This window comes from Gracilinanus agilis, chromosome 6, assembly GCF_016433145.1.
Source record: "Gracilinanus agilis isolate LMUSP501 chromosome 6, AgileGrace, whole genome shotgun sequence".
Classification (NCBI taxonomy): Eukaryota; Metazoa; Chordata; class Mammalia; order Didelphimorphia; family Didelphidae; genus Gracilinanus; species Gracilinanus agilis.
In genome coordinates, this window is record NC_058135.1 from 259,708,597 (window position 1) to 259,736,463 (window position 27,867).

A 27,867-nucleotide genomic window follows, 5' to 3' on the forward strand; every position below is an offset into this window, starting at 1 on the left:
GAGAGAGAGAGAGAGAGAGAGAGAGAGAGAGAGAGAGAGAGAGAAAGGATGAGAGAGGGAGAGGGAGAGAAGAACCTGGGTCTTGCCTTATAAGCAATTTTTTGCCTGACACTGCCCAGGAGGGACAGTGGACAGTACCTGTGGGATCAGTTTCCCATCTTGTTGGTTTCAACTTCCTTTCTCTGAGGGCCTGTCTGTACTTGCACATCTCAGTGGTAAAGGATCTCTGGATCCCTGATTGAGGACATCAAAACAAAGCAACACAATGCTGGGGGAGGGGGAGGGAGGGCCAGAATTCCCTTCCCACAAATATATGCATGTGTTGTCTTTCTCTGATACAGTATAAGTTCATGGAGGACAAGGAATGTTTCCCCTTTTGAATTGTATATCTCTAGCTCCCTGCCCAGTGTCTAGGCTATTCCCTCCTCATAAAACCTACCTCTTGGTTTCCTTGGCTTCTTAAGGAAGACCCAGCTAAAAATCTCATCTTTTCAGAGAAGCCTTTCTCGATCCCCCTTCATGTTGGTCGTTGTTGTTCAGTCATGGCCATCTCTTTATGCATCCATTGGGGTTTCTTTGGCAAAGACTCCGGAGTAATTTGCCATTTTCTTCTCCATCCAGCTCATTTGACAGATGAAGTAACTGAAGCATTTGACAGATGAGGAAACAGAGCTAGTAAAATGTCTGCAGACAAATTTGAATCCAGAACCTTTTGACTCAAAGCCTGGTGTTCTATTCATTGCATCACCTAACCGTCCTTTCATGCTAGTGCCTTCCTTCTAATCATTATCTCCATTTTATCCTGTAGATGGCTTGTTTGTCCATAGTTGTTTTCATGATTTCTCCCCCATTAGACTGTGATCTCCTTAAGAACAGGGACAATCTCTTGCCTTTCTCTGTATTCCATTGCCTAGTTCCCAGTTGATAATTAATGTGATTATTTTGGGAAGTGAGGTGGCTCAGTGGATTGAGAGCCAGACCTAGAGATAGAAGATTTTGGATACAAAATCTGGCTTCAGATTCTTCCTCAATGTGTGACCCTGGACAAGTCACTTAACCCCCATTGCCTAGCCCTTTACTGTTCTTCTGTCTTGGATCCAATACACAGTATTGATTCTAAGACAGAAGGTAAGGGTTTTCAAAATAAATAAATAATAATAAAAGACTGTTGACTGACCAGGGGACTAATCTTTGATTGATTGCAGGCTTTGTGACAATGACACTCCAGCATAATTCTTTGATCTCCTGATGTTCTCTGACCTCAGAACATTTCTATATCTTTGAAATACCTGAAAGAGACTGATGGAAACTTGTAGGAGAGGCTGAGGAGTTGTTATTGTTTTTAAACCTTTCTACTGATCATTATTGGGGGGGAGAGGTGGGAGGGTTCCTTGTCACTTTTAGTGCTGCCTAGTCACCCCTCCTTCCTGCGTTCATGCTCCTCTTTCTTTCTTTTTGCCCTTGGGTAATCTGCAGGTCAGCAGGAAGGAGATGAAGGTATGCATCCAGCAAGAATTCGACAAAGTGCGGCAACAGGTCTGTGAGGAGGAACGGAAGGCCCTTCACCTGGTGGACCTCCAGGAAGCCGTGGCCACAGCGCATGTGACAGAAGTCTTGGCTGAAATCCACGTCCACATGGAAAAGTTGATGGCAGAAATGGCAGAGATCAGACACCAGCTTGATGCCTTCAATGAGTTAGCTTCCATGAAACCAGAGGTAATAATGGCAAGAAGTGTCCAGCTGGCTAGGAGCATGGAGATCAAGGGAGAAAGCTGTACTCTGTCGGCTTACGCCACATACTTGGGGACCCGGAGAGGGTAATTCTTTTGTCAGGATCGAATCACATCTCTGTAGCAGAAAGCTAAGAGGCCTCTTAGGCATAATCTGCCCACATAAGCATGTAGAAATTATATGATCCCAGAATCACAAATCATAGAAACTCAAGATCAAAAGGGACGTTGGAGACCATCTAAGTCATTTGTACCTGAACAAGAAACCCATCTACAATATCCCCAATAAGGGGTTAGCCAGTCTTTAATTGAAGGCTTCCATGGATGAAGAGTCACTTTCTCTTGGCTTACTTTTGGACAACTCTCATCATTAGGATGTTTTTCCATCCATGGAAACCAAATCCCTAGCAGATTTCTCTGGCCTTTCTTCTCATGTCAGAGAGATCTTAACAACATTGGAGAGGCTGCTTCTCCTGAAATTTAATGGTTATCATTATTATCATTATATCATCCCAAGGTTATCATGAGGATCAGATGAGATAATAATTATAAAGCACTAAGCACAAAGTAGCACATAGTTGGTTCTGTGTAAAGGCTAGCTATTATTCTGAGGATCATGTTGTTGGAAGACATTGACAAATTGGTCTATAAGGATCACACAGGGAGTATCTGAGGCAGGACATAAACTCAGGTCTTCCTTACTCCAAGGCTTTGTGTCCAATGTATCAAATATGTTCTTAAAAATTCAGCCAGAATCAGATTAAAATGGAAATTCAAAACATTTAGCAAAATTTAGTACAACATAGATAATATTCATAAATGGTTTTCTTAAGTCACTATGCCTTGGGCAGGGATCCTTATGTATGGTCTGGTGGCCTCCTTTCTTTTTAAGTTTGATACTTTCTTCCCCCCACCCCCAGCTCTAGAGCCTTTCCAAGCGATAGAATGATGGGAAAAATATTTTTTAAATGAAGCTTTATATTCTAGCTTGGGAATCAAGAGCCCTGGATTCTAGTTCCAACTGTGTCTCTCTCAAGCTAGCCATCTCCATCTTCCATATCTCTGTTTACAAATCTGAAAAAATTAGAGGTTTAGATGAGTGCCCTTATTTTCTCATAGATTCAAAACTGTAAATGGGGCCCTAAGAATATCACTTATTTCAGCCTTTTCCTTGTATAGAGGAAACTGAGGTCTAGAGGATCCAGGGATTTACCCAAGGTTGTCCCTTGGTCCACCTGAGATGCTGTGTTTCTTATGGATGTTAATCTGCCTCCCAGTCTTTTCTTGAGTCACACTTTTAAAGATTCTTGTTCCTCCCTAACATTAGCCATCCATTAAGGGTCTCCCCACTGCTGGTTAACCCAGTTTGAATTGCTCTTAGCTAGGGAGGAGAGAGAAAGGCCTCAGGAGCCCGCTATGCATAAAATAAGCTATTAGTAACAATAAGTAGCATTCAGCTGGCAAAAGCCGCCACAATAAACTGTTATCATCTAATAGCCTCCTGTTCCAGCTAATCTGGTAACTCATTGGTCAGAGCAAATTTCCTCCACATCTCATGGACTCAATGGAAAAATTCAACAAAGATTCAAAAATGTGCTTGTGATTAATTCCATTCTTCCAAGGAGTCTTCCTCCTTATTTTCTGAGGCATGATATAGGATTTTTAAAAATATCACCAGTGTTGGGAATTTCATTAAGTGTGTGTGTGTGTGTGTATGTGTGTGTCACTGAAGAAAAAAATGTTTATGTACTTATTTAAATATATGGTATGCATAACTTGTTAAAAAGGATTCAAGTATTAAAACACATATTAGTATAAATATAATACATGTAGGGTTCATACTTGGGTCCATGAACTAGCAATTTAAAATATTTTGATAACTGAATTCAAATATTTTATATAGTTTCCTTTGTAATCTTATGTATGTTATTTTATGCATTTAAAAACCTCCTGAGAGGACAATTCCGAGGGGCTTATGAGAAAGAATGCTATCCACATCCACAGAAAGAACTGTGGGAATAGAAACACAGAAGAAAAACAACTGCTTGATCACATGGTTTGATGGGGATATGATTGGGGATGTAGACTTTAAATGATCACTCTATTTTTTTTTTAAACCCTTATTTTCCATCTTGGAGTCAATACTGCTCCAAGGCAGAAGAGTGGTAAGGGTAGGCAATGGGTGTCAAGTGACTTGCCCAGGGTCACACAGCTAGGAAGTGTCTGAGGTCAGTTTTTAACCTAGGACCTCCCGTCTCTAGGCCTGGCTCTCAAACCACTGAGCTACCCAGCTGATCACTCTATTGCAAATAGTAATAATATAGAAATAGGCCTTGATCAATGATATATGTAAAACCCAGTGGAATTACTCATTGGCTACAGGAGGACTATTGACAATGGGAAAAGGGGAGGGAAAGAACATGAATCATAGAACCATGGAAAAATATTCTTAATTTATTAAGCTTAATTTAAAAAATAAAAACCTTCTGAGAAAGGGTCCATAGACTTCACTAGACTATTAAAGGAGTCCAGGATGCACTCAAAAAGAACTCCAAAATTATAGGTTGGGCAGCTAGGTAGAGAAGCAGATAAGGATGCCTGGCTTGGAGTCAGGAAGGCCTGAGTTCAAATTTGGCCTCAGACGAGCTGTGTGATCTTGGGAAGGTCACTTACCCTGTTTGCCTCAGTTTCCTCATCTGTAAAATGAACTGAAAAAAGAAATGGCAAACCCTTCTAGTATCTTAGCTGTGTGACCCTAGGCAAGTCACTTAACCCTGTGTGCCTTAGTTTCCTTATCTGTAAAATGAGCTGGAGAAAGAAATGGCAAAGCCCTCTAGTATCTTTGCCAAGAAAACCTCAAATGGAGTCACCAAGAGTCAAACACAACTGAAAAACAACAAAAAAGAGATGAAGTGGTGTTCCCAGAGTCAAACAGCTAGTTGGCATCTGAGTCAGCATTTGTACTCGGGTCTTCCAGATTCTAGGTCCAGCATTCTATGTCCTATGCTACTTAGTGATAGCCACCTGACAGATGGACTGAACTTATGATTTCAGTTGTTTATCCTCTCTATTAATGCAGGCCAATACCTTCTCTAATTTATAATCTGAGGGAGTCATCTAGAGAGCCTGGCTGTTAAGTGACAGCACAGTTCCTGGCACATAGTAAGGGCTTAATAAATACTTCCTCCATCCCTGCCTGCAGGGTAAGGGACTTGCTCAAGATCAGAGCAAGTAAGTGTCTAGAAAGTATCAGAGGTCGAATTTGAATTCCAGTCTTCTTATTTCTGGGTCCAGCACTCTATCCACCAGGATACTTAGCTGTCTCATAATTGAGGAAGGTAAAGTTTTATTATCTCCATTTTGCAGATGAATAAACTAAGGCAGAGAGATTAAATAACTTGTCCTATACTCACAGATTCAGAGCTGTAAGAGTCCTCAGAGGTTTTGTGGTCTGAGTCCCTCATTTTATACATGTGGGTATCAACTTGAAATCTGGAAGCCCCAAGTTTGCTTTGGTCTGACACAATAGAACCAGGAGCAATGTAGCAGACTTGATGACAAGAACTTCCTAATGTTAAGAGTACAGTAGTGGGAATGGGCTATCCCTGGAGGAGTGAAGCCAAGGGCTTAAGGACCAGTCAGCCAGTAAGTATTTATTAAGTACCTACTATGTACTAGGCACTGTGCCAAGTGCTGAAAATGCAAAAAAGGCAAAAAGACAGTACTTGGACTTTCACCTCCTTTGCAATAGGTCCCTGATCCCTCCTGGCACAGAGCCCTTGAATCAGCCCTTCCTAAGGGTATTTTCAAAGGGATGTTTTGTATCTTCTTTTGAAGGCACTTAGAGAAGATTTTAGCATCCATGCCACAGGGGGGCTGGCAAAGAGAGGGGGCATTTTCACCTTGATTGGCTCAGTGAGAAAATAGCACCAAGCTGAGCTTAGGCTAAGTAACAAGACATTTCTACAGGGTTGTTAATTGGCCCCATCACAAGTCTACATGGCTGGGGCAAGCCTTCTTATAGGAAGCAGCAAGGCTACATTTGTAGTTTATTAAGTGGTTCTGGTTACACCTATCAGATTCCTCTGTGTGTGTGTGTGTGTGTGTGTGTGTGTGTGTGTGTGTGTGTGTGTGTGTGTGTGTGTGTGTGAGAGAGAGAGAGAGAGAGAGAGGGACAGACAGAGAGAGAAAGAGAGAGAGAGAGAGAGAGAAAGAGAGAGAGAGAGAGAAAGAGAGAGAGAGAGAGATATCATCCCTGGGTGATTAAGAGTGTGGAAAATTATTCAGGAATCAATGACATTCAAGGATGTGACTGAGGAAATGAAATAGGAATAAAGGAAACAGAGCCTGTTTAAGGGAACTTATATTTTGAAGCATGATTCTGGTAGAGGGATGCAAGAAAATGTTTAACAGTCACAACATGCCCACAACAAACATCTTTTTTTTACATTTCATTCTAATTTATTTTTTCTTAATATAAACAAAAATTGTTAATGTATTTTTAATGATAATTAAATTATTTAATAACTTTTTGTTAATGTATTTTAAAATTTTTTTGATTTTTATATTCTTTCCCTCCCTTCCTTCCTCCATCCTTGAGAAGGTAAGCAGTTTGATATAGATTATCTACATGTAGTCATTCAAAACATTTCCATATTAGCCATCCAAAGCAGACTTTTAAGTTTCATTTGTATTATTAACATTTTTTCAGTCTAGAGCAGTGGTTCCCAAACTTTTTTGGCCTACCGCCCCCTTTCCAGAAAAAATATTACTTAGCCCCCTGGAAATTAATTTTTTTTAAAATTTTAATAGCAATTAATAGGAAAGATAAATGTACCTGTGGCCATCACCGCCCTCCTGGATGGCTGCAGCACCCACCAGGGGGTGGTGGCACCCACTTTGGGAATCACTGGTCTAGACAATCAATAAAAATAAACATTTGTAGTGTTTTGCTCATTTCCAAGGTGTAATTGCCCATACGGAAAATTTAACAATCAGCTTGAACCAGAGCCAGCTTAAACCACTGGATGCTAGGGAACTAGAGAGACTTTACTTCCCTTGGGCTCCCAAGCCCAACTCTGAATTGAATGCTAACTGCCTCTTTTAGAGAGGAGAAGCACCCTGGATGCTAGAGGGAATAACAATAGGAGGTTTACAAAGAACTTTACATAGTGTGATCTCATTTTGCCCACACAACAACCTTGCAAGGCAGATACTACTATTATCTCCATTTTATAGATGAGAAAATTGAAGCTAGAACACTTGCCTAAATCACAAGGTGTCTAAAGTCAGGATAATTCAGGTCTTCTTGACTCCAAGTCCAGCATTCTGTCCTCTACACTAACCCAGTTGCTTCTTGTTTGAGCCTTGCAACTACTCTAAAAGGAAAATACCATAGGATTGTTATCCACATTTTACAGATGGGAAAAGTAAGGCTTGGAGGATTGATGTGCCTCACCCATGGCCATATATCAAATCAGGTTCAGAGGCAGGATTCCAAGTCAGGCCTCTCCAGATGCCTAGTTTGATGCTCTTTTCATGAGACCATGCTGCTATTCTTAGGTAGATTCTCTGGACCTTTGTTTTCTCATCTGTAAAATGTAGGATTTACCTTATTGTTTAGTTATGTCCAACTCTTTGTGATCCCATTTGGGGTTTTTCTTGTCAAAAATACTGGAGTGGTTTTACCATTTCTTTCTCCAGTTCATTTTACACATGAAGAAATTGAGGCAAACAGGGCACAGTGACTTGCCTAGGGTCACAGAGCTAATAAGGATTAGCTAGGGACAGATTTAATTCAGTTCTTCCTGACTCTAAGTCCATTGCTCTATCTATAGCACCACCTAATTGCTCAAGATTAGCCTAGCAATCTGTAATTTGAAACTGGGAAGTTATGAATTATAAACATTTATTCTCCTCAAATTCTACTTGATCAAGTCACTCCAGCTTAGAATAAATGAATGAGGGAATGAATGAAGGAACAGATGAATGAAAAAAACTTTGAGTGCTTTCTATATTCCAAGCACCATATTAAACTCTGAAAATACAAATAGAAAAAAGTTTAAATGTCCCTGCTATCAAAGATTCTCTAATTTGACAAGGCAATATATAAAAGAACGTTCCATTATTAGATGTACCGTAATGCAGCAGAGCAGATAGCAAGACCTAGGAGTCTTCAGGAGATCAGATGTCAATGCCATGGGGCATCAGGACATCAAGGCTCATCAGGCAGAGCCAAAACTTTCTTTTTTAAAAAAAATCCCTTACCTTCTGTCTTAGAATAATTCCTGTGTTGTATCCAAGGCAATGGAACTGTAAGGGCTAGGCAATGGGGTTTAAGTGACTTGCCTAGAGTCACACAGCTAGGAAGTGTCTAAGCTAGATTTGAAACCAGGCCCTACTATCTTCAGCCCTGGCTTTCAAGAAAGCCATCTAGCTGACCCTAGGCTGAAACTTTCAATGGCTTTCTCTTCCTTGCCATATCTCAGAGCCTGCCTAATTGGACTGTACCCTCTCTAAATAAATGGGTTTCCTAGTGCTCCCTGACCCACACTTTCTGCTGCAAACAGCTCTCAATGCCCAGTACATATATGATCTCCCATGATTATCCCCCATTAGTGAAGATGGGGCAATGTGGTAGAAAGGACTACATGTGAACAAAATCAGTAATGGCAATATAATTGCAGGGGAACCAAGGATGGTATCCCGGAAGAGGTGAGACCTGATTTGAAAGCCTTGAAGGATTTTTTTTACCCTTCTGCCTTAGAGTCAATACTAAATATCAGTTCCAAGGCAGAAGAATGGTAAAGACTGAGCAATTGGGATTAAGTGGCTTGCCCATGATTATATAACAAGTGTCTGAGGCTAGATTTGAATCCAGGATGTCCTGTCTCTAGACTTGGGTCCAGCCTTAAAGAATTCTAAGTAAGGTACATTCTAGACTAGCAAGAAGCAGTGGGACTCAGAGTACTCGAGTTGCAATTGGGAAGACCCGAATTCAGGTGTGACCCTGAATTCTAGCTTTGCAATGATGGGCAAATCATTGAGCTTCAGTTTCTTCATCTGTAAAATGAAGGGATTGAGTAGGATGGCCTCTATGAATTGGTCCCATCCAGCTCAAAGAACCTTTAAGAAGCCTTGATGCCAAGTTATGGAGGTAAGAAGGCCATGTTTAGGAAATATCAAATAGTTAAGAATGGAAAGTCTGTGAAATGGAATAGTGTGAAATAATCCCCAAAGGCTACTTTGGGGAATTATTTAGATTTGTAGACTTTGGCCTTGACTATGTAAGATGGCTGGATTTGATTGATCTTTCGGGATTCCCTCAAACCCAGTGATGAAGGTTAGCAATTCAATTAATGACCACTTTTAGTTTTTGGTTGAGATCTGTCATTTCATTGGTGTAGAAAACTCTGAGTGAGGAAATTCCTTCTTCCAATACAGATCTGTACCTTCTCTGCTATTTAGCATCTTAGAGAACTGGCACTGCAAAATTAATGACTTGAATACAGACACATAGCCAGTTTGTGTAGGAGGCAGGATTTCCTGATTCTGAAGCCAATTCTCTTTCCATTTAAAAAAAATTTTTTCCCACATATTACTCTGTGTAGCCAAATGTAAACTGTGTAGCCCTCCATGTCTACTATAATATTGGTGGTCCTAGAAAGTGTGGGATGTCCATAAGCATTAGAACTAATAGGTGTGGGGTTTCATACCCCATTTTCCTTCCTGTGCCCTGGTTGCTCCTTGATGTTTCTTGATTAGTATTCATTCTCCTCCTGTTCCTTAAGTATAGATTATTGGAATAAGATGTGGATTTTTCTAATCCTAATCTCCCTTCTTTTTCTCTCTTCCCATAATGAAAGAAGACTAAGAACTTGGAGGGACCTTAGAGGTCACCCAGTTCAACTCTTTAGTCTTACAGATGAGGAAACTGAGGCCCCAAGAGGAACAGTAACTCACTTTAAAATGGCCCCAGAGGAGTCCTTCTTGCAAACAACAACAACAAAAAAACACATGGCCATCAAACAAAACTTTGTGTCCTCTCTCTGACCCCTTTTGGAAAAGTCATTATTGATAAGCCCCAAGGAAATGGAAAAGCCTATCCGTAAATAGGATCCATTCTAGACTAATAGGGGAAACATCTACATGGTATCAGCTGTTCTCCATGACAACTATACTTAAACAGCTCAGATGATTGAAAACTTGTGTAGAGTTTTAATGACATCATTCATAGTCATGGAATTTGTAGGTGATGTAATGGTCTCTTGCTCAATTAGTTTCCCATAAGACATTTGCATTAAAAGTCAAAGGAAGCTTCTAAGCAACAGATGAACCAACAATCAAACACCTACTTTGTGCTGAGAGACAATGGGGTGTATTGAACAGAGTACTGGATTTGGAGTCAGGAAGACCTTAGTCACAAATCTCATTTCTGATAATCTGGACACTGGGCAGATCAATTTCTAGATTGGTTATATCAAACTCAAATGGAAATAGGGCCACATATTGTGGGTCACATATTGATTTAGACATCCACAAATGAACATTATCTATGTTATATTGTATTTTTTTTTAATTTTTTTTTTTAATTTTAAACCCTTAACTTCTGTGTATTGGCTTCTAGGTGGAAGAGTGGTAAGGGTGGGCAATGGGGGTCAAGTGACTTGCCCAGGGACACACAGCTGGGAAGTGTCTGAGGCCGGATTTGAACCTAGGACCTCCTGTCTCTAGGCCTGGCTCTCAATCCACTGAGCTACCCAGCTGCCCCCTATATTGTATTTTTTTTAACATTTATTTTGTTCAAAATTATAGTTTGATCTGGTTCTGGCTATGCTCAGGAATATTGTCAGCCAATTTGGCTTTTGGGCAGTGTGTTTGCTTCTATGGAAGGCTCTCTATTGACTCTTAAATTGAAGAGAAGGTGCCAGCGTTCATTAACAGAAGGTATATCTGTATCTGAGTTCTGTGTATCAGAAAAATTATGGGAATCAGCCCTACTCCTATGTACCAGGCACCATATTAAGTCTTTGAAATACACAAAAGTGAAACCCTCCCTGCCCTCAGGAAGATTACATATTCCCATGAGGAGAGAAGAGAAGGGAAAGGAAGGGAAGGGAAGAGAAGGGAAGGGAAGGGGATTGGGAAGGAAAGGAAAAGGAATTGGGAAGGGAAGGGAAAGGGAACAGAAATTGTCTTTTTTCTCTTGTAAGTGTTGTGTTGATTCCATCTTTCTCCCCTGTTGGAGATTATCAGTCTGTTGAAATGGCACCTACCTTCCTAGTGGCCTCTTTCCACTCTAATTTCAAGTGTTACCAACTATTTATAGTGCTAACTAGAAAAGTTTGGGAGCTGTTTGTTTTCTTAGTGAGCTGTTCTTTTGGTCTTAGTCTTAAATGTGCCTAAGAAAAAGCCCAGCCTTTGTTTTTTGTCTTTGGTGAACCACCCACAATCAAGGGGGGTGGGATGGGGTGTGAAACAGTGAAAAATGCTGTCTTCAGACCTGCTCAGCTTCTGTAGCCCAGATGGAGGAAATGAAGAATGCTTTGTCACCCACCCAAGCGGATGGGTGAGCTCCTCCAGGGGAAGACTGGAGAGTTAGATGAAAAAATCTCTCTCAGGAAAAGATCCCAAGGGAAAAACTCGTGTAATCACTTTCAAGCCCCAGGAGAATCTGATGTGATAATTGAAAGTACTGAGAGTGGACTGCGGGAAGAAATAATAACCACGGTTTGGGGAGGATTTTTTTTAAGTAATAGAGAAAAGTCAATATTTTATAGAAATGTTTCCTTCTTCCTTAAACCACAGTGTTTCAGAGTTGGAAAGGACCAAAGGTTATTTAGTCCACCTTATGCCTAAAATAGCATTCTTTATTTTTATGTATTTATTTAAAAATTCATTTTTTCCAACTAGCAAAATCTATATTCTGTCTCTTCTGTCTTCTGTCCCTCTTGCATTAAAGAGGAAAAAATAAGCCCTTGTAACAAATATATTTTGTTTGTTGTTAAGTCATTTTTTATTTGTGTCTGACTTTCTGTGACCCTATTCGGGGTTTTCTTGGCAAAGATACAGGAGTGGTTTGCCATTTCTTTAGCTCATTTTATAGATTAGGAACTGAGGCAAACAGGACTGAGTGATTTGCCTAGGGTCACACTAGTAAGTGTCTGAGACCAGATTGGAACACAGGAAGTGTTTTTGACTTGAGACCCAGCACTTTATCCACTGCACCACCCAGCCATCCTAACTCAGAACCAGACAAAACAAATCCTCATATTGGTCATGTCTGGAAAATATATCTCATTCTATATCCTGAGTCCATCACCTCACCATTATTTTAGAGGAGTAGCAACTAGCAACCTATCTAAAAGAAGTCCAACAAGAAATTACCAAGCCCTTTGCTTGAAAACCCACAGTGAAAGGAGATCTACTTACTCCTAAGTTAACCTCTTTCCCTCCCTTCCCTTTCCCTTCCTTTCTTTCCCCTCCCCTCCCCTTCCTCATTTTACCCTTTCCTTCCCTTCCTTTTTCCCAGTCCTTGCTTGGGCTGCTCCAAAACACTGATTCCATTTTAACTTCCTGCCTAGATCAAAGAAAGTACTTGATTTCATCATTGTTTCCCAAGTGTCTCTACCACATTCTTTGTATACAGTAGGAACTTAATAATCTTTTTTTTTTAAACTGAGTTGTGGGGGCAGCTGGGTAGCTCAGTGGATTGAGAATTAGGCCTAGAGATGGGAGGTCCTAGGTTCAAATCTGGTCTCAGATACTGCCCAGCTGTGTGGCCCTGGGCAAGTCACTCGACTCCCATTGCCTACCCTTTCCATTCTTCTGCCTTGGAGCCAATACACAGTATTGACTCTAAGACAGAAGGTAAGGGTTTAAAAATAAACAAACAAATAAATAAATAAATAACTGAGTTGAATTCTTAAAAATTGTTTACTAATAGGACATAAACTCTTAGATGAATGAGAGCATGGACAATGTTTGATTTATTTTTATGTACCTCATTCTTTATGTACAGTAGTACTTAATATTTTTTTAACTGAATTGAATTTTTAAAATCCCCCTCCCCCTCCATATAGAAGAAGAGCTCTTTAAAGATAAGGTCTATTTCATTTTTAGTTTTTATCCATAGTGCATTTGATGCTTGAATCAACTAATACTAGATTGGCTTAGATTGAATTATGATTTTGGAATAATGGAATCCTTGAGCTGGAGGGGACCTTTGGAATCAACCTAGGCATGTTCCCCTTAAATCCTACGATGGTCAAGGACCAGAGAGGGAGGTGGTACAATGGACAGAGTCAGGGCTTGAAGTCAAGAAGACCTGAGATCAAGTCCACCTGAAGACATTTACTAACTGAGTGATAAAGGGCAAGCCTCTAAACCTGCTTTTTCATCTGAAAAATAGGGCTTATAATAGCACCTACCTCTCAGGGTTATTATGAGGATCAAATGAGATTTGTAAAATTTGTAAAAATTTGTAAAATTTTTTTTTGTAATTTGTAATTTTGAAATTTGTAAAAACACTTGGCAAACCCCAAAGACCATATCAATATTTGCTGTTATTATTATTATTTATTCATCCATAGAATGAGGAAGTTTTGTGGTACAGAAGGTGCAAATCAACCCTGCAAAGCCTTACTGCAGAATTTCTGACAGTTGAAAAGGGTTTAGAACCCTGACTAGAGGCAGTTGATTGTGGAGACTCGATGAGAGTAGGAGGGTCAACTGAGCTCTATCTTTGCACTGAAAACCTGGCCTTGATTCTGGCTGGCCCTAACCTTTGTCTGTAGAAGTGCCCTTCCTGCCTGGAGGGCTCAGTCTGTTTCCCTTCAGTGTCTCTGTCTCAAACCAGTGTACCCAGTCTGTGTCTCCCAGCTGCAGCTGCCTGCCCAACTACCTCATCCTCTCCCTTTGCAGCTCTTTATATTCAACGTCTGATATTCCCTAAACTCAGCCATTCCCTTATACCTCCTACCACCTCAATTTGCTACCTCCATCATTTTATCCTCTTTTCCCACCTTACTGACTCAGGGATCTACAAACCCCATCCACTGTGCCTTATCCCTTCATTACAACTCCCTTATCACCCAACCTGCTTTAGTTCCTTATTATCACCCTACCTGTTTAATCCCCTTATTACAGTTTGTACTCTATGGCTCCTAAGGACTCTTGTCAGTGCTAAATCTGTGATCCAAGGATTTTTTCCATGTCACCTAATGCTCTACTTGGGATAGAACCCAGATTTCTGAATTTCTGTTTCTATGTTTATGCTAATTCTGGAGCAAATACATTAGAATCTGGGGAGAAAATGTTAGCCAGGGATGGGAATGAATCTTCAAGGAGAATAGCTGGAACCTAGAGTCAATCAACTACTGTGTAGTTCCTGGGTGTCTTTAAATTCTAGAAACCACTGAAATGATAAGGCAAGGTCCAGCATAGTCAGCATAGTGCCACCTCCCCCTTTCCCCCACCCTTGTCTCTGCTAGGTATGGCTATTCAGTCAGTCAATAAACGTTCATTAGGTGCCTATTATATGCCAGGCACTGTGCTAAGTGATCAAAATATAAAGAAGGCAAAATACAGTCCCAGCCTTCCCTCCTCCAACCAGGACCTCACAGTGTAATGAGGGAGACAGCATGCAAACATCTATAAACAAACAAAATATATCCAGGATAAATTGGAGATAATCAACAGAGCTAACTAAGGCACTAGCATTAAAGGGATGAGCAAAGGATTCTTGGAGGAGGTAGGATTTTAGCTGAGACTTGAGGGAAGCCGAGAGAGAGCATCCCAAGCATGGACTCCAGGAATAATGCCTAGAGTTAGGAGATGGAATTTCTCATGCAAAGAACAGTTAATATCACTAGATCAAAAAGTAAATTGAGAATGGAATGGCTGCTTAAAGAGTAAGAATACTGGAAAGATGGGAAAAGGCCAGGTTGTGGAGGGAAAGTTGTCTTCTTACCACTGAGGTACAGCTCAGACGCCTTATTTAATTAACCCTTCTCTCGGCCCCCTGAACACTGCAAGATATTGTGTCCTCTCTCTTACGTTAAGGGAAGCACTTAACAGTGCCTGGCACGTAGTAGGCACTTAATAATTGTTGACTGATTAATTGGTAAGGGGGAGAAGGGATGGGATGGAGTGACAGAAGAATAAAATAGGAATATCTCCTGCTGCAATCCTCCTGATGGTATTTCTTTCTGCTTCTCTTTCAGATCAGAGATGAAGAATTCAGGTAGGAGCACTTTTTCCCTTTTTATCACCTCTTCATTCTGGAGAACTGAGGTGCAGTGACATCTGAGACCTCTTAATGCCCCATGAAATGTGGACAGCCTAGAAAAAGCACAGAAATGGGATCACCAACCTAAGCCCTGGGCTTTAAAAATCTTATTTCCTAAGAATTCATCTCCCTTCCCACTTATATCAGTCCATTCCCCATGCTCTTCAAATAAAGACAGATTTAAAAGTAGGCAAGGAGGGGGGAACTTGGTTCTATTTTTCTGCACGTTGTCTGTGCCTTGTGAAGTATGGCAGAGACCAAATTTAAATTATAATTAACTTATCTGATGGCCTGAACAGAATTAATCTCTGCATTGTTATATTGGGTCTGGGAGTAGATTGTTTCTCTAATGAGCTGCTGAGCCTATATTCTTTATTTTGGACCTGATACATGTTTTAGTCTAACTCATTACACCTATAAAATAATGAGTTAAGTAAGTATGAAAACAAGGACTGTTATTCAAAGGAGAAAATACTTACCTGAGCCTGGATCCTGCCTCTGTGGAGCTGGATTAAAAAATAGGCATTTAATTATTGGGAAACAATATGTCGTATTAGAAAGCAATATGTCATATGGGGAAGAATGTTTGCCTGCTCCTCTGTTATGGCTTTGTGGGTCTGGCTTAAAAAGGAGGCATTTAGTGCTTGGGGTGCATCATGGAACGGTGAATAGAGCACTGAGTCCGAAGACTTGAATTTGACATATTAGCTATGTGATATTGAGCACATCATTTCATCTCTATGGGGTTTAGCCTCTTCTTACAAAATGGGGAAGGTTGGATTTTGTCATTCCTCCTTTTCAAAGAGGATCAGTGACATCACGAGTTGATGTCTTGACTTGTGCATGAACTCAATTTGAGTGAGACAGAGTTGTACAATGTGGTCAGCCTCACTCTTTCTTCCAGAGTCATAGAAGTCCAATGGCCAAGACAAGAGTTTCCTACAAAATGGGAAAGTTAGATAAAATGATTTCTAAAGTCCTTTTGTCGCTAGATCTTACTATCTTGGTTTTGCAGGCATTGGAGCCCCTTGTTTCTTTGTGACTCGTTTTATTTGAACTCGGGGGAGTAAATGTAGGACCTGAGACACTATAGTAGTGCTGTTAACAAACCAAAGGTTTTTTATTTGGACCAAATGTATTGTGCTCCCAGAAAAGCCCCACCAAACCTCTGAGACTCATAAATTGTTAGAGCTGGAAGGAACCATAGTTTCTTTAAGCATACAAAGAGGAGGGAGGACTAGAGAAGGGTTTTTAATCTGGCATCTGTGAACTATTTTGAAAAATAAAAATATTCTAATAGTTGTATTGGTTTTCTTTTTAATCATATATGTTAGGGGCATTTAAAAGCATAATTTTAAGAAAGGATCTCTGGGCTTTGGTAGGCTGCCAAAGGGGTCCACGATTAAAAATAAAAAACAGATTAAGAACCCCTGGACTTAAGAATCTCTGAGACCAAGAGAGGGGAAGTCATTTGCCCATGGTTAATGGAAAAGCCTGAAGTTGAAGGAAGAAGATGAGGATGTAAAAATAATAACAGTTAACACGATATATTTTAAAGAGCTTTCAAATCATTTTCTCACACATTATCTCACTTGATCTTCACAAACCCATGAGGAAGACGGGACGTTAAATTTCAGGCGTATTGTCATAAGCTAGTAAGCATCCAGGGTATGAAATATCAGGGTGATGAAGGGTCTCTAGTTCATGCCATATGGAGAATAGTTGAAGGGGTTGGAAAGATTTGAACATGAAGAAGGGAAGTCTTAGGAACAAGTCCTGACTGTGATACTTACTACATATCTGGACCTTAGACAAGTTAATTCCCTACCTCCTCTGTACCTCAGTTTACTTATCTTTCAAATGAAGAATTGGCTTGGACTAAATGGCCTCTGAGGTCGTCCCTCCTCCTGCCCTAGATCTCTGATCCTGGTATTTTCTCTCTTCCCTCTGATCTTTTATCTGACATTACACATGAGATGCTATCCTTATAGTCCCTCACCTCTCTTTCAAGAAGAAGGAATACTTCCTTTTCTCTTCTCTAGGACCTTAATTAATTTTTCTGTTAATAAGAATTCAAATTCCTTTTGTAATTTGTTCATTTACCTTGTTGTAGTCATTGTATATGTTGTTCTCCTGGTTTTGCTTAAGGGAGTTTGTATAAGTTTTTCTCCCTTTATTCATTATTTCTTTCTGTTAGATAATATTCAATTAAATTTGCATGATATATTTTCTCCTACCATTCTTTAATCAATGGATACCCATTTTTGGTTCTAGTTCTTTAGTACCACAAAAAATGTCGCAATGATTTTTTGGGGGGTACATATTGGATTTTTTTCCTTTGATTTCCTTGGAGATATATGTTCCAGCAAAAGAGATCACAGGGTCGAAGGGTATGAACAGTTTCATTCCCGTTCTTTCATCATTCCAAATCTAATATCTGTAATGGCTGGACAAAATTACCAATAACATTATATATTAGAGTGCCTGTTTTTCTCAGCTCCTCTAACATGATCTCTTCCCATCTTCTGCAATCTTCACCTATTTACAGGGTCTGAGATGAAACCTCAGAATTGTTTTAATTTGTACTTTTCATATTAGTGATTTGGAGCATGTTTCCAAGATATTATTTGTAGTTTGCAATTCTTTTATTCATATTCTTTGGCCACATCATCTCTTGGGAAAATGTCTCTTGGAATTGTGTATATGTGTCCATTGCTTATATATTTTAGGTATCAGGTGCTTCTTGGTAATATTTGATGCAAATATTATTCTACTTCACTGTTTTGCTTCTATATTTGTTTGAACTTATTCTGTTTGATTCAAAAAACTTTCGAAAAGAAATATATCCTTTCTTTTATAAGCTCCTCCATCTCTTACTTGGTTAAGAATTTTCTCCCTAATTATAGTTGTGAAATGAAACCAATCATTTTCTCTTCTGTCGTTGTTTTTTTTTAAATAGTGAGACTTTTGAATTCAGGCACATATTCACTTTGAGTTCATTGTTATATTAGGATAAGATGGTGGTCTTTTCAGTTTTCCCAGTAGTTCTCATTAGAAAAGGAGTTCCTTCCCTTTTGTTCTTTGTCTTATCAAACTCTAGGCTGTTTTTTTATTGCTTCTATTTCTTTTTTTACTTTCTATCACAGGCACATCACAAGCATTAATAGGTGAATGACTGTTTGTCTACTGATACCAATATCTGCTGCTAACTACTGATCGACTTTTCTGTTTTTTGGCTAGTACCCCCCTAGATCTGATGACTGCTGCTTTATAATATAATCTGAGATCTCAGAATGCTAACCCTCTTCTAACCTCTTCAATTTAAAGAGGAAGCTTCTGAGAGCTGAGAATTCAAGATAATTTTGTCCAATGTATTTTAGATTGAGATTCAAAAATCAATTACGAGCACACAAAATGGCAGAGATATCAGGAGTTATTTGTTCATCTGAAAGTGAATGAAAGTTCAGCATGAGTCATCAGGGAAGAGAAGTGATTTAGTTGAGCCATGTTCAAGTCTTCAGAACCCTGTTTGAGGTCTTCTTGGCAGAGATGCTGGTATGGTTTACCATTTCCTTCTCCAGCTCATTTTCCAGATAAGGAAATGGAAACAAACAAGGTAAAGTGACTTGCCCAGGGTCACACAGATAGTAAATGTCAGGCTGGATTTGAACTCAGGAAATTGAGTCTTCCAAACTCCACGCCCCTTGTTCTGTGTGGCACACCTACTTGCCCTAGGAAGGTGATAGTTCCACTATATTCTGCCCAGGACAGATCACACTTAGAGTATTTCATTCAGTTCTGTACAGCATATGTTAGGAAAGGCAGCAATAAGATAGAAGTTGTCCAACATGGTAGAGGACCTAGAGTTCTTGCCACATGGGGATCAGTTCAAGGATCTGTGGCTATGTAGCCTGGGGAGGAGAAGAATTGGGAGCTTTTTAATGGCTCTCATCTGGCACTTGGATGCTTTTTCTGTAGAAGAACAATTAGAGTTGTGTTGTTTGTCTCTATGGTAAAAAAAACAAACAAACAAAAACCCCCAAAGCAATGAGTAGAAATTACGGAGTCTAATTTTGGCATAATATTAGGAAAAATTCCCTGGCAATCAGATAGGGCTAGGAACTGGACCTATGATTTAATTGGAGGGAAATTTCTAGGAAGGATGTTCCCTCTACCAAACAAACCAGTGACTTCTCTGCATCCTACAGTTTTAGAGAGTTTCCTGAAACTCTAATGGGTTAAGTGACTTGCCCAGGGTCCCATAGCATGTTTCTTTTCTTTTTAAACTCTTACTTTCCATCTTATAATAAATACTGTGTATTGATTCTAAGGCAGAAGAGCAGTAAGGGCTAGGCAATGTGGGGTTAAGGGACTTGCTTAGACACACACAACCAGAAAGTGACTAAGGTCAGATTTGAACCCAGGACTTTCTCTCTGTAGGCCTGACACTCAAGCCACTGAGCTCCTTCCTGCCCCCAGCAAAGATGTTCCACAGGTAGACCCTGAACCCATCTTGTTCTGGCTCCAGAACCAGCTCTCTCCCCTCAACAATTAAAACCCTCAAAAATCAAGTGGATTGCCGTGGAAATCATAGAATCCTAGAGGTAGAACTTAAAGGGGGCATAAGAGGTCATCTGTAGGGCAACTAGGTAGTATAGTAGTAGGAAGATGTGAGTTCCAATCTAACTAAGCCTCTCTGATTCCATGACTACCTCGTCTAACGGAGCATGACTTCATGTCAGTTTGACCCACAGCACAAAGATATTTGACTGGTGACCAAGATGCCAAGCTGTTCTCTCCAAATAGCTATCCATGATGGTTGGCAGGGCTTGTGTTGGACATTAGGTCAGAATGAAAGCTGTAGCATGAATGCCTAAGGAGGATGCTCCAGTGGAAAATGTAGGAAGAGTCATCAGGTTTTCCGTTCAACCTCTAAATTTATGTGTCGAAAATGAGTTTGCTTGGGTTGAACCACCATTTGGCTCAGTCTTTTCTAATGAACACTTTGGGCAGATTGTCATCATTCTCTCATTGTTCACCATCCCAGTAAGCCAACAGGAATCTCATTCCAAAAGCTTCTGCATGGCTGGCAATCCTGGATTGGGGTTTGTGGTGAGAAGGAGCCAGAGAGGATGAATAGGTCTCTCTTCATGCAGGAGAAGTTGGAAATGGAATCGTTCTCCCTTTCTAAATTCTGCTTGGGTAATTAATACCAGCCCAACTCATATCCATTCTGTTCTGGCCAGGCAATATTAGAGCAGCCATATGAACAGAAAAAGCAAGGACTGGGAATTAGGCAGCCCTGGAAATACCAGAGACACAGGAAAATTCCTCTCGAGTCTAAGCTCTCTGGCCAATAATCCACCATTTTTCCTCCCACTCTCCTGCTTCATAGATAACACTGCCTAATAGCTGCAGTGTCCTTGCTGAACCCAGGCTTCATGAGCTGTTTGAAACAAGGTGCCCAAGCATTGCCCACTCTTCCAGGATCTGGAGATCATAACTTTAGAGTTGGAAAGGTCTTAGAGGTCATTGAGTCCAGCCTTCTCATCTTACAGATGAGACAGTGAAGCCCAGGGATGGTAAGTGATTTGGTCAAGGTTTTACAGATGGGTATGGAGAGGTAGAGACTCTGGGAGAGCCATAACTAGGGAGAGGCAACAAGAGCGTGTGGACAAGGCTTGCAGTCTTTGAGCAAAACCTTGAGTCCTTGACCTTGTTTCTCCCTTCCTCCCTATGAGATCCTCAGGATTTGTGTCTCCTCACCACAAGACAAGGTTGCACATTCCCCAACTGAGAACTCACTTTTCTCCCCTTAATCCTGAGTGAAATCTCTAGCATTTGCTTAAGGTACAAAAATTCTTTATGACTGTTAACTTCTAGACATTTTAAGCAAGGTCATCGTCAGACCTTCAACAGAAACTCCAGCCCCATTCCTCTCCTCTCTGGAATCAGGAGAGCTGGATTTTCTTCCCTGCATGACTGAATTCCCTTTGGCAAGTCACTTCTTACCCTCTTGTCTGTCATTAAGAAAGGGATATTTCTCCCATCTGCTTGCCTCACTGGGGTGCCACAGAGGATAAACCTCAGTGATACATGTTAAACTCCAGTTGTGCAAAGGGATCACAGTGAGACTTCCCAGGCAATCATCAAGACTAGCTCTGCCCCAGGAAGAGAGCTGTCTATTGTCTCCCCATCTCACTGCCTCCTTTTCCCCACCCCCTTAGCACACACACAATACCTCATCCACTGAAAGGATTCTCAGAAGGCATGGAAGTCCAAATGGCCAGAGGATGGCTATTACCCGGAGCTTAGCCATCTTTTTCGGGGGGGTGGGGAGAATGGGTGTTTTTAAAGCACAGGGTGATTTTTTTCTCTTAAGAACATTAAAAGGGGGGAGAAAAGCAATTTACACGTTGGGGAACAATTTTCTGTCTTCACTCTTCCATTATGGGAGATACTGTGTTTGCTCTCTGGGAGATCTGTGTCCTTCCTCTTCCTGCTGAAGCCTGCTGAGAAGTAATATAAATTGGAAGAGAGGGGGTGGCAGCTCTGATGTACATCAGGACTTCAAAAAGTCGTGTGAAGAGGGAGGGGGCACTCTGGAAGGGACAGAGCCTCCTAAAAACTCCTTTGCTCCAAGGAGTCAGAGCAGTTTTAGAACTGGATCGGGAAGGTATACCCGATGGTATGACTTGGGCATGGGTTGTTTTATTTTTTTCCCCCACTTTATTGTAAGGTAAACGCTCAGGGTGGTTTTCTTTTTTCAATCACCCTGTGCATTTTAAAAATAGAACAGCTATATATTGGACCTCTAGAGCAATTTTTTTTGTCTTCAAAGCTCTTTCTTATTCAGAAAAAAGAAGCACCACTACCATCAGTGTGAGTCAGACCCATGCTGATTTCATGATCAAAGAAGAAGCTTGTTCTGAGGATGGAGAAGCAGGAAGGGGAGTTGGAAACTTCGACTCCATAATGGACAGTCATTGACTTTCTCTGGGACTTTGAGCAAGTCATTTGACCCTCTCTACTTCTTTCTCAAAATGTGCCCTGTACCTATCTCATAGGAAAATAGTTATCAACCAATGATCAACAGGCATTTATTTATTAATACTCTGTGCCAGGCACTATGGGTAGGAAGGTGGGAAGGTGAAAAAGAAAAGAAAAAAGGAGAAAGAAAGAGAGGGGAAGGAAGGAAGGAAGGAAGGAAGGAAGGAAGGAAGGAAGGAAGGAAGAAAGAAAAGAAAGCTCCTTACTTTCTTATAATCTTGGACAAGCCAAACTACTTCTCTTTACCTCAGTTTTTCCATCTGTAAAACAAGAGATGAACTAGATTAAAAGTGTCAGATATTCAGCCCAACAATCTCCAGTGTGGCTAGAACCAGAATAAAATGTAATTAGGAAATATTTAACAAAATAAAACACAGCTACCAAATAATTTAAAAACTAAGTCAATCTGTGTCCCACTGGGATCCCGAGGTACAGTTTAGTAGCCCCCATTTCTATTTGATTTTGACACGACTGACCAAGATGATCTGCAAACCTAGAGCAAGTTCCTTAATTTTCCCATCTATAAAATGAGAGGTTTAGACTCCAAAGCCTCTCAGGTCATCCCCAGATGGAAATCCCCTAATCTTATGATCCTTCATTGGACAGATGTGGAAATTCTTTGAATGTTTTAAATAAAACAGCCAGTAGTGCTGGTGTTGGACTTCAGCAAGATGGGGTTGCCTATGAACATAATTTTTGCTAACCTTAGTTGTTTTTTTTCTTTAACCTCATGGCTTATAATTCATTTAAAGCCAATTTGGGGACCATGTGGCATGACCTGTTTATTTTCTCTTGAACCATAAAAAATGTATGCTTCGTTTTGCATTCATCTTCTCTTTGTGTCAGTGCCTTAGTTTGCTGGGACTGGGGATGACTGAGTCAGCAGGATGGCCGGGCTTCCTTTGTCTTTCTATGATTGCAGATTCATTGTTCGGTTGCTGGATTATCTCCGTTTCACTGGGCTTAGCTGGAAGCCATGCCAAATGGCTGAGATGCTGTGAAACAGACAGGATGAGATCAGGGGCTGTTTGTCATTCTCTCCCCAAGATCCGTGTTGGCCTCCTGCATAAAGAGACCCTCAATTGCCTCATCTTCTAAGAACAGAGCAGGGGCTATGTTTTTGGGTTTTACTTTTTGTTGGGTTTTTCCCCCACTCTCACCTGAGCCAGATGAAAAGTCGAGCCAGATCACGTTCCCTCCTCAATGTCTATCTGGGACAAAATCTGCCACCTTTCCAATATAATTGATTTTCAGATGTTTGCCGTGTGTCAGTCACAACTTAATTGTGTTCAGTGAGTTTGTTTTTCCTTCCAAAAGAACCCATTTGAAGGTGGAGAATTCAGGCAGGGGCTCTACTGCTTCTTGAATCTTTCAAGCTCTGCAAAGATAAGCTAAGCATAGTTTGTAGTTAAACACATCTGTCTGCATGTTCTTGCTTGTTAATCCCAGGTGGCCATCATGGGGTATCAGGTGTAACTTTTAAAAAATTATTGATATATTTTATTTTTTGTGCTAAAATAATAGCCTTACAACGTACAGGGCAGCTAGGTGGTACAGTGGATAGAGCAATGGACTTGGAGTCAGGAAGTTTCAGCTTCCTGAGTTCAAATCCAGCCTCAGACACTTGTTAGCTATGTGTCCCATGGCAATTCTCTTAACTCTGCTTGCCTCAGTCTCCTTATCTGTAAAAAGATCTGGAGAAGGAAATGGCAAACCACTCCAGTATCTCTGCCAAGAAAACCCCAAATGGAATCATGAAGAGTCAGACATGACTAAAATGATTAAATGACAACAACAAAGTACAATAGTTTATCCACTGGGAATAGAAGACCTGATGTAGGGGAAGCCATGCTGGATAAAGGATTCAAATCTGGGATCTGATGCTCACTTCTGTGACTTTGGGCAATTTTCTCTCTCCCTGACTCATCAGTGATAGAGAATGAGATAAAAGTGGGTCATCACATTACTCCACGTCACTAAGCATCTAGACCAGTGATGGTGAACCTATGGCACATGTGACAGAAAAGGCACACAGAGCCCTCTCTGTGAGCATGCCTGCAGTTGCCCACCGAAGTTCATTATTAAAAAGCCTGAGGGACTTGGGTTGGAGCTGTTGCCCTTCCCCTTTCCATGAACCTGAGGACATCCCTCACTTCACCCACCTCTCTGCTCAACAGCCCAGTGGAAGTGCTTCCTCCCTACCCTATCTGGGGTAAGAGGATGCCCAGGAGGTAGAGGGGTAGAACCTGGCACTCCATCTCTAAAAGGTTTACCATCACTGCTCTAGACCCTTATCTGTAAAATGAAGTAGTCTGACTGGATGATCTATAAGATCCCTTCCATCTCTAAATTTATGTTTTTCTGAACAGAAATAATGATTATGTCCAACTGTGTCAACTTGGGAGAGTCACTGAAATTTTCCAGTGCCTCAGTTGTCTTGTCTGTAAAAATGAAGACTGTAAAATTGGACTCAACCTCTTTAGTGCCTTCCAGCTATGAAGGATTCCAAGATTTTTAGCATGGCACTGATCTGAATCATTGCATTAGGTGGTTTTATCACTTCTCCCAGCTGAACTTAACTTACATTATCATTATTGGGTCTATTGTTCTCTTGATTCTGCCCTCTCACTCTGAATCACTTAATGTAAGTCCTCTCCATGTGTCTCTGAATTCTTCATATTCTTCATTCCTTCAGGCACAATGATATGGGATTCCATTATGTGAGTCCTCCATTATGAAGTTTGCTCCCAGTCTTTTATTACCACAAATAATGCTGCCAGGAACATTTTTATACATCCAGGTTTTTCTATTCTGGCCATCACTACGCTATTTAAGATATAGCCCTGGAGCAAAATCTCTGAGGAAAGGGGCATAAACATTTTAGGAACTTTGCTTACATGACTCCAGATTGTTTTCCAGAATGGATGAAAAAATTCACAGCTCTACTAAGTAAGGAATTTGGGTGCTTCCAATTTAAGTGGCTCCAATAAGCCACTTACTGGATCCTCATAGCATTGAGGATTTCTTGTCTAAAAAGCCAAAGAAGCTGATCTCATAGCCAAATAAGCCCTCTGGCGTTGTGCAGCTGGGATGGATGACAGGTGGTGCCAAGGGGTATAGTCCAGTTGCCAAAGGTCAGCTGAAAACAAAATGATCAAAAGTTATTTCTTCAGCATCTTTCCAGCCTTCTCCAAAGCTGTAAGACTTCTAGGAAAGTCCTGAGTCATTTTTTAGTCATGTTCAACTCCTTATGATCCCATTTGGGGCTTTCTTGGCAAAAAATACTGGAATTGTTGGCCATTTTCTTCTCCAGCTTGAGGCAAACTGGGTTCAGTGACTTGCCCAGGGAGGGTCACATAACTAATAAGTACCTGAGGCCAGATTTGAACTCAGAAAGATGAGTCTTCTTGACTCCAGGCCTGGTCCTGTATCTGCTGTGCCCCCTACTTGTCCTCCCCCACCCCTAAAATCTTGGGCGGTAGGTACTTTGATTATCCCCATTTTACAGATGAGGAGACTGAGATAAACAGAGGCTAAAGAACTAGCGCAAGATTACACAACTAGTAGTGTCTGAGTAGGATTAGAACTTGGGTCTTCCTGATTCCAGATCCAGTGACAAGTGATTCATGATGCTTCCTGATTGGAAGAGACCAGGGAGAACATCTAGTTTAGATTACCAAAATGGGTGTGTAGGGGGAAAGGGAGGGAGGAGTCAGGGGCATAGAGAACAAGGGATAAGAAAAAATCTCAATGGAAACTATTAGGACTATGGCACGGGTCATTTCATGTCTTTCTTCTCTTCATCAACTTTCGCCCCATCCTATCTAAGCAAAGCTGTGTTCCTTAAAGTGCTGTGCCACTGAGACTATGAATGAAGGGATCGGTCCTTTTTGACTCCAGACATAAGCAGGGTTATCACCAATGGATGAAATCCTGTTTCCTTGTCCCCTCTCTAAGAGGGGCTGTGCTGAGAGCCATAAGAAAGCCTGCATTCTGTACCCCTTCATTGGTATAATGTGCCCCATTGGCAGAGGACAGGGGCCGAAGCCAGATACTCCCATCCTTTAACTTCCCTGGCTATAGAACAGAGGACAAGCCATTCTCCATCTTTACAGATGTGGAGAAGAGCAGATTACCCTGGGCTTTAAATAGTCAAGGATCATGAATTACTACAGTAGAAGTAGTTTCTTCCTGGGTTTCTTCTTTTGCTGGGAAAATTAGCATCTCTTTTGGGGAGCAAAATGCCCTTTGTAGCTAACTTTCCTTCAAGTAGGCTTTATTCTGATTTTTGTTTTTGTGTTTAAACTTTTATTTGGGATAGCCAGGTGGTACAGTGGGCAGAGCCTCAACTTTGATTTCAAATCCTCCCTTAAGCATTTACTAGCTGCGTGACTTTGGGACAGTCATTTATTCTCTATTTGTCTGTTTACTCATCTGAAAAATGGGAATTAATAAAGCACCCCTCTCGAGGATCAAATGAGTTTGTTCTTTTCCAACCTTAAAGGGCTATATAAATGTTAGCTATATTACTATTATTACTACAATGTTTAGCACACTGCCTGTCCAATGTTAGCAGCTATTATTATTATTATTGTTATTATTATTATTACTGTGCTTAACACACTGCTAGTCACATTTTGTCGTTTGTTTGTTTTAGTCGTGTCTGACTCTTTATTGGAGTTTTGGGGAGTTTTTGGACTCTTTTGGAGTTTGCTTGGAAAAGATGGTAGTTTGCCATTTCCTTCTCCAGCTCATTTGACAGATGAGGAAACTAAAGCAAACAGAGTTAAATGACTTGTCCAGGGTCACACAGCTAGTGAGTATGTAAGGTTGAATTTGAACTGAAGCATTCCTGACTCCAAGCCCATTTTATCCATTGTACCATCTAGGGCCCCAATCACATAGTGAGTACTTAATAAAATCTCATTGATTGACTATACCATTTCCCTACTGCAACTGAACCCTTTCTGGCAATAAAAAAAAAAAAACACCCAAGCAAAGGGGACTGAGTGCCCGTGGATCCCGCATTCTGCACCTGTGGTCCCCCACCTCTCCACTGAGAGGAGGGAGGGAAGTCTTCTTCTCAGGCCTCCAGGTCCAAGACTGCTCATTTCAATTCAAAACATTTGACTGCCTTTCAGTGTACTCTTTTCCCTGATTATAATCACTGCGTCTTATTCTCCTGGCTCTGCTTTCCTTGCTCTAAATCAGTTCACATCTCTTCATTATTTGTTGTTTCTTCAAATGTAATCACATTCCATTTCCCTTGTATACAAATCAAACAGCATGCATTTATTGAGTACCTATTATGGGCACACAAAGAGAAAACTGAAACAGACCTTCCTCCAGGAGTGCACATCCTAATGGGGCAGGTAATCAACAACCAAAGGGCAGTTTTGATCTTGTTTGATTCATACTTTAAAAATAAGGAAAGTTGTCATTTATAGAAAGAAGCTTTAAGGTTTGCGAAACACTTTTCTAATGCTGGCTCAGTCTGATCCTCACTCACAACCATCCTGAGAGCGAGGTGCTGGTATTATCCCCATTTTACATATAGGAAAACCGAGAGAGGTTCAGAGACGAGTATCTGAAGTAAGATTCACACTCGGGACTTTTGGACTCTGAGTCTAGCGTTCTCTCCGCTGTCCCACTTAATTGCTTCCCAATATGACGGCTTGGGTGTGAAAGGATGAAAAGGTGAAATCTCAGCATTGACTGGTGAGCTTTCCCAAGCCATGGGTGTTTTCCTTCTTTAAGGCTGGTGGCAGTTTTGTGCTTCCAAAATGTGGAAGTACAAGA

At 40.8% G+C, this 27,867-nt stretch overlaps 1 protein-coding gene across 1 annotated transcript in view; it reads left to right on the forward strand.

The window, feature by feature from the left end:
* Positions 1-27,867, forward strand: part of TRIM44 (tripartite motif containing 44) — a 144,182-nt gene that overhangs the window by 41,756 nt on the left and 74,559 nt on the right. Inside the window, exons 3-4 of the mRNA XM_044681854.1 lie at positions 1,477-1,716; positions 14,954-14,973. Of these exons, the coding sequence (XP_044537789.1) occupies positions 1,477-1,716; positions 14,954-14,973 (260 nt within the window). The remainder of the gene's footprint in view (positions 1-1,476; positions 1,717-14,953; positions 14,974-27,867) is intronic.